This window comes from Populus trichocarpa, chromosome 14 (assembly GCF_000002775.5).
Source record: "Populus trichocarpa isolate Nisqually-1 chromosome 14, P.trichocarpa_v4.1, whole genome shotgun sequence".
In the NCBI taxonomy this organism is placed as follows: Eukaryota; Viridiplantae; Streptophyta; class Magnoliopsida; order Malpighiales; family Salicaceae; genus Populus; species Populus trichocarpa.
Window position 1 is genome coordinate 2407027 of NC_037298.2, and position 7502 is coordinate 2414528.

The following is a 7502-nucleotide window of genomic DNA, read 5'->3' on the forward strand; positions in this document are numbered from 1 at the left end:
GTGTTTTATGTAAAGGATCTCACCACCAAAACATTGCTCCTAATGAAATGCATGGCAACCTCATATAATCATATCTAGTGGGAACATTTGTAGAAGCTTACATTTAACATTTCCAACTTTCCAGGATCTAAAAGACCAATCATATGTTTATATGTTGGCAAAACTAAGCTCGCATTTTAAGAGAACAATTACAATGCATAAAGCATTAATAGCACTACCTCTGCAGAAAAGCATAACTAGAAAGAAGGCAAAATGAGACAAGACGAACTGATAACTGAGAAAATTTATGCTACTATGATGGAGCACCAAGATAAGAGGCCAGTTTCAATATGTCGCTGAATATTTTACCGGCTATTACTTGAACCCGAGCACCAGGCCCTTGGACAATCAGAGGCTGTTCTTTATACCTTGTAGTTGTGAAATGTAATTAAAATCTAATTAATAATATAACATAGAGTAACATAGGTGGATATATATAAATTTTAAATATAAAGTGTTCTTACTTTAAAAAAATATATTAGAAAATAATATAATTATATTATAAAAAGATAAAATTTTAAGATAAAATTTATATTATTTTTTAAAAATAGTGTACAATATTACATAAAATGAGGCAAATTATTATAAAGAAATTTACCATCTTTGTTTGGAATGTAAAATTTACCATCTAGGCAACTGAAAGGTGAAATTTATTGCCCAATACATCAGCTTAAAGGTCAGGATTACCCCTTGACAATTCACTTTTTTTTAATTATTATTATAAATTTATTAAAACAGGCCCAGGGGTGGTTTTAAAGTCTAATGAGATCACAATCATGAAAGTTTCTTTCAAACTAGCATAATTAATAAATTTATTTAGAAAAACAAGATACTAAAAGAAAAAAAAAATGAGCTTGTTGTACTGTAGTTCGAATACCTAGGAAACTCTTGTTTTACAAGGATAATAATATACAACTAGTCCTAGGTTAAATATCTTTTTTATATGGAAAAAGTAGCCGTCTCGATTAAATGGATACGAAGACTTTCAAGTGGGGCATCACGATCATGAGGAGCAAATTAAGGATTTCTTTTTTGGAGATTTCTGCACAAAATATATATTTAAACAAAGAAATCAGCCGCCATCTCTTACCAATTCTTTCATCCTTATCTACCAATTGAATCTTGATCTGGTGTCTTTTTGCAAAGGAGAATATTAAACAAAAAGAAATATATTAAAATTTCTACAAAAAATTTTTTTTAATATATTTCTAAACAAAAAAAATTTTAAAAGTAATTATTTTCATAATTGTATATACTACCTCCATCATTTTTGTTTTGGTTTGATTTTTATCCAAAAAAAAAATAACAAAATCAATTTTATTTAAAAAAACTGAAATTCGTTCAAAACTATTAATTTTGATTTGGTTATTTTAGAATAAAAACAAGTTTAAACTAACTGATTCTAGTTGATTGAGTTTGACTTAATTTTTCCAGCGTGGCTCTATTTATTTCTGGTTTAGCTTGATTTTTCTGATTTCACTCGTTTTTTTTTCCAGTTCAGCATCCCTTCTCGAAATCCTAGATGTCAAGTTATCGATATCTACGCTCTAATTAAAGACAAAGAAAGTGATCAGTGTGCATCACTGACGCGGGACCCGTTTATCACATATCGAATCGAACATCTTATACACCTCCACAATATCATAATGAGTACTCCATTTAATTTTGAATATTTGATCGATCTCTACATAGCTCAAACCAATTCATGGATTTCCCCTTTCAGTTCTCAGCAACTGCTGTACTTATTCTGTTTGCCTTTATTACGCCCTCGATCTACTATTTGTTTCGGATTCCAGGAAAGGAGAACAAGAAGAGAGCACCGCCGGAAGCGGCAGGTGCTTGGCCCCTTATTGGCCATCTCCATCTACTAGGAGGCTCACAACCACCCCATATAACGTTGGGAAACTTGGCTGACAAGTATGGTCCGATATTCACCGTGAAGCTTGAAGTCCATCGAACTTTGATAGTGAGTAACTGGGAGATGGCCAAGGAGTGTCTAAGGACCAATGACAAAGCTTTCGCTACTCGACCTAAAACTCTTGCAATGGATATCTTGGGCTACAATTACAGCATGCTTGGTTTTAGCCCCTACGGAACTTATTGGCGTCTGATACGCAAGATAGTCACTCTTGAGGTTCTCTCTAATCATCGACTGGAGATGTTCACACATGTTCGAGAGGATGAGGTAAGGGATGCTATAGGAGCGTTATACCAGCAATGGATCGGGAACAAAAGTAATTCACAAAAGCTTGTTGTAACCCATTTTGGGTTCCCCACAAAAATATAAATATAAATATAAATATATAGCCGGAAGAAATTAGAAAAATAATAGGAGGTTGGAGCGCTCAGAAAAATTGATTAAGGAGGTTTAAAAATACAAGGATTGAAATTTTTACAGTATATACTTGAATGATGAGAGCCTTGTGGGAAAAGAAAATTTAATTTGAAGAGAAAAGTCCAAAATTGGATGTTTATGGACTTAATTGGATTTTATTGAAGGTTTAATTGAATTTATAGAGGGTTTGATTGCAAGAAAAATTAATTTTTAAGTCAATTTGAGCTTTAATCGGAAGAAATTAAAGTTCTGGGGTCAAATTATAATTTTTTAGAGTTGATTTGGTTAAATCAAGGGCTTAATTGCATAAATATTGAAGTTTAATGGCCAATTAGGGACTTAATTAAGAAAATCTGAAACCAAGGACCAAATTGGAAAAGGCGCATAAATATAGGGGCTGTAATTAACAAAATCAGGGGCCAAATTGAAGAAATTGAAAGTTTATTGATCAATTGGGGGTCTAATTGCATAAATTAGAGGCCAAAGACTGAAGTGAAAAGCGCAGCCAACTATAGGGGCGGAGACTGAAATTAGCAGGGATGCAATCGAATTAATTCTTAAAATCAAAATTACATTGTGAGGACTTAAAAGAACAAAGGATAAATTAAGGACTGATTTGGAAAACAAATGCTGGCGCCACCTTTAAATGAAACGACGCGTTTTGTATAAAACGACACCGTTTCATGTAAAAAAAAAAGAAAGAGGTAGAATAGTGTCGTTTTGAACGACACTGTTCCCCTTTCTCCTTCCCCTGGACGTGCAGCAGGGGAAGGCATTTTTTTTCTTCTTTCTTCATTAAACCATGCACACCGCGTGCATGCCCTGCCAAAACCCAACCCCCCACGCACTCTCATGATGAGAAACCGAGGGAGCCGCACCCTGCCAGCCGCGCCCATTGGCCAGCCAACCCGGCGCTGTGAGGGCAGCAAAGCCTTGCTCCCCATGCGCTGCTATAGGGTGGCAATAGGGACGCCCCCGCTCCCTTTTGCCCTATAAATACCCCCCCAACGCTAGCACGCGAGAGGGAGAAAAAAAAAGGGGAGAGGACGTAGAGAAATAAAAAAAAGGGAAAAGAGAGAAGGGAACGAACCGAAGAGAGGAAAGCGGACCAAAAAAGGAAAGAAAACCGGGAAAGCCATAAACAAGAGAGGGACTGTGAGGGTTAGAGGAGAGGGAAAACGAACCGAAAGGGAAAAGAAAGAACCGACCGAGAGGGACAGTGAGAGGTAAAGGAGAGTGGACCGTGAGGGTTAAGAAAAACGATACTGACTCTGGACGAGGTCAGGTCTTGGAAAGAAACACCATCTAAATCCGAACAAAAGGGGAAAGGAAACGTAGCAGAAGAAGAGGAGGAGAACGGAGGAGAAGGGAAGAACATAAGCCTTTTTTTCCATCGCCTGAAGCAGTAACATTACTGTTTGGAGCCGCCGCCCGTGAGCCACAACACCGCCACCGGCCTCCACCGCAGCACCGCCAGCGAAGCAACCAGACCAGCAACGCACCATCTCCTCCACGCCAGGTAACTTTTCTCCCCCTTAATTGTTTGCAATTTCGTTGTTTTTCCCCTGCATGCAAAACGAACAGCGTTCTGCATGCAGGAGGGGAGGGGGAAAATAATTCCCCCCCTGATGTTATGTTGCTGGGCCAGGCTGATTCTGGACCAGCATTGTTGGTTTTTTCTTCTCTAGGCCAGACTGGTTTTGGCCCAGCCATGTGTTTGTGGGCCAGACTGATTCTGGCCCATCCTTGCTGTCTGGGCCAGGTCCGGCCCAGACAAAAATAGGACACTTTGCTGGGCCGAGATCGGCCCAACCCTTTTTGGGCTGAGTCCGGCCTAGTTAGTTGGGCCGAGATCGGTCCAACCCTTTTGGGCTGAGTCCGGCCCAGTTAGGTGGGCCGGGCCAGCCCAGCCCACCTAATATTATATATTATTTATTATAATGTTTTTTATATTATTTATATATAGATATATATCCAATTTTTTTTAAAAAAAAAATTCTGACAAATCCTTGAAAAATATTGTTGATTTTCCTGCATATTTTTATCAAAATGGCTTAATATTGGTTTGTATTTTTATACCGTAAAGATACAAATCCAGTATTAAAATACCCGGTTTTCATCAAAACATAAAAAAAATTTAAAAATAAAAAATTGTCTTGCTTTCAAAAATTCTGAAAAATCCTTAAAAAAATATTGTTGATTGTCCTGCATATTTTTATCAAAATGGCTTAATATTGGTTTGTATTTTTATACCGTAAAGATAAAAATCCAGTATTAAAATACCCGATTTTCGTCAAGACATCAACAAATATATATATAAAAAAGGATGTTTTTGTTTTAATGCATACGGCCTAGTCTCTCAAAAATTAAAAAAAAAATCATCACATCATATTTTCATACAACAAAAGAAATTTTAAAAAATATATGTATTAGCATGCACTTTGGCTTTAACAAGTTTGTTAGAACCACGAGAACTAGGCCAATATTTCAAAAATTCTAAAAAAATCTTTTTGTCTTCCTTTAGTTTTGAGAATTACGAATTTATACGTAAAACGTATTTCTGATATTAAAAATATAGTTTTTATATAGATGTTAGAACGGTTACGATTTTACCCGATAAGATAAGGACCTCCTTATTGAGGAGGACTTTTCTTGAACCATAAATAGACCAACAATTGAAATAGGATAACACCTTAGTTTTTTTTATCAGACAATCAAACAATGCAACTTACCTTAGGTAAGGCGTATTTGGGGTGCTAATACCTTTCCTTTACGCAACCAGTCCCCGTACCCGATCTCTGAGATCAGTTAGGGTTTCTAGTGACCAAAATACTAGGTGGCAACTCCCATTTCATTTTCTACCAATAAACGACAAGAATTTCTTATCTTCCCATATTTGCCAAATAGATTTACATTTTAGATTTAAAGTGGGATATATATTTTCGCCGAGACGCCGCCCACGTGTAACAAAGCTTTTGGTGGAGATGAAGAGATGGTTTAGTGACATAACTTTAAACGTTATATTGAAGATAATTGTTAGCAAGCGATATGTGGATTATGTAAGCCGTGGAGAGGAAAAGCCGAGCCATGAATGGGGAGATTCAATAAGAACATTTTTAGAATTGGCAGGTATGTTTGTAGTGTCCGACGCGCTTCCATTTTTAAGATGGTTGGATTTGGGAGGAGTTGAGAAGGCAATGAAAAGGACATCAAAAAATATAGACCGTGCAGTTGAAAAATGGTTAGAAGAGCACAAGCAGAAGAAAGCTTCTGGGACAGCTAAGGGAGAAGAAGATTTCATGGATTTGATGCTGTCCGTTTTGGATGATGGTAAAGAGCTTTCAAATCGCAGTGCTGATACCATCAATAAGGCTACATGTCTGGTACGCTATTTTTCTACAAACTTATGGTATAACATTAATGGACATATATAATTTAATATTAAAAAAAATGAATAATGATTGTATGAAGAAACATAATTAGCTCCTACCTTGTTTTGATGATGATGCCATATTAATTTATAATGAAACTCCGCTAACATAAACTGGAGTGCCATCCTCAGCATCCTATACTTTGATGGCTTAAATAGGTTTTATATTAATATGATAGATAAACTTTCTCAACATCCATTCCAGACGTTAAATTGAAATATAAAAATTTTAAAGATTAATTATTTATAAGTTACTTTTCTTTTGATAAATTAAAATTAATTTTCTTCCACTTGCAAACCTGAAATTGAGAAGAATGGTCCAACATAGTCAGATTTCCAGTTAACTCAAGAGTCTAAAATTGACCAAGCCCGTGATCTGTTGAGATGAGTTAGGACTCATGGAACTCTTGTAAAATACCGTTACGCTTACATTGGTAATCATATAAAACTATTAATCTCAAACGTAAAAGAAAATTAAAAATAAAAGAGAGACTCGAGAGTCTAAAGTGACAAGTTACGCATCATTTTTAACTTGGACATGACTTTGAACAAGTAAATTTGCATGTAATTATTTTTCTCAAATGTTTCACAGACTCTTGTTCTAGCAGCAGCAGACACTACATCAGTTACATTAACTTGGACTCTCTCTTTACTACTAAACAATCGCGAGGTCTTAAAGAAAGCACAAGATGAACTAGACATCCATGTTGGTAGAGAAAGGCAAGTAAAGGAGTCTGACATGAAAAACTTGGTCTACTTACAAGCTATTATCAAGGAAACCTTTCGTTTATATCCCGCTGCACCACTGTCTGTACCCCATGAATCCATGGAGGAATGTACCGTAGGTGGCTACCAAATTCCTGCTGGCACGCGCCTATTCACAAATCTCTCAAAGATTCACCGAGATCCACAAGTGTGGTCGGACCCTGATGAGTTTCAACCAGAAAGGTTTCTGACTACTCACAAGGATTGTGATTTTCGAGGCCAACATTTTGAGTTGATTCCATTTGGTAGCGGAAGAAGAATGTGCCCTGGAGTCTCGTTTGCCCTTCAAGTCGTGAACCTTGCACTCGCTACTTTGCTGCATGGGTTCGACATTGAGACTCTGGATGATGCACCGATTGATATGACTGAAACCGGTGGAATAACCAACATCAAAGCCACACCACTAGAAGCCCTTCTCACTCCTCGTCTTTCTCCTGGCTTGTATGATCTGCAATGAATATGGAGAACCCCGTACTTCCCTGGCTTCTGCCGCATCTAAATCCTTAATTTATATACTAGCGTGCTAATTAATGTAACCTCGCTATATAAATAAAAATCATTAGCACTCATCCACTCGTCCATGTATATGCTCTCTCCCATATCATTCCGTCACTCGTACACACGAAATATAATTGACAGCCCTAGGAGAAAACAGAAAAAACTCGATCCAAATAGCTTAATTGACAAACGTAAAATATTGAACTCTGAATTCAAATTTCCATCTTATAAATAAAATATCATATAATATACCACTTAGGCAGCTAAAGTCCCTAAAAAGTTTTAAGAAGCTTTGTCGTTTCATAATTATTTTATTTTTTTTAACTCAAAAATTTGTTTTTCAATCAATTTTTAACCTAAAACACAAAGAAAATATTTTAGGAATCGTGATAAACCTATATAAAGTATTGAAAATATCAAAATCAATATGAAACA

The 7502-nt window shown here is 36.3% G+C and overlaps 1 protein-coding gene and 1 long non-coding RNA gene across 2 annotated transcripts in view; one reads left to right on the forward strand and one right to left on the reverse strand.

The window, feature by feature from the left end:
- The window catches only part of LOC127904261 (uncharacterized), a 41912-nt gene extending 39715 nt beyond the window's left edge, over window positions 1-2197 (reverse strand). Inside the window, exon 1 of the long non-coding RNA XR_008057261.1 lies at window positions 2070-2197. This is a non-coding gene — a long non-coding RNA (uncharacterized LOC127904261). The remainder of the gene's footprint in view (window positions 1-2069) is intronic.
- LOC127903928 (cytochrome P450 CYP82D47-like) lies at window positions 1603-7142 on the forward strand. The gene is made up of 3 exons (XM_052446907.1): window positions 1603-2290; window positions 5347-5757; window positions 6397-7142. The coding sequence occupies exons 1-3, from the start codon at window positions 1745-1747 to the stop codon at window positions 7024-7026; spliced, it is 1587 nt and encodes a 528-aa protein (XP_052302867.1). The 5' UTR covers window positions 1603-1744; the 3' UTR covers window positions 7027-7142.
- Window positions 7143-7502: the final 360 nt, after the last annotated feature.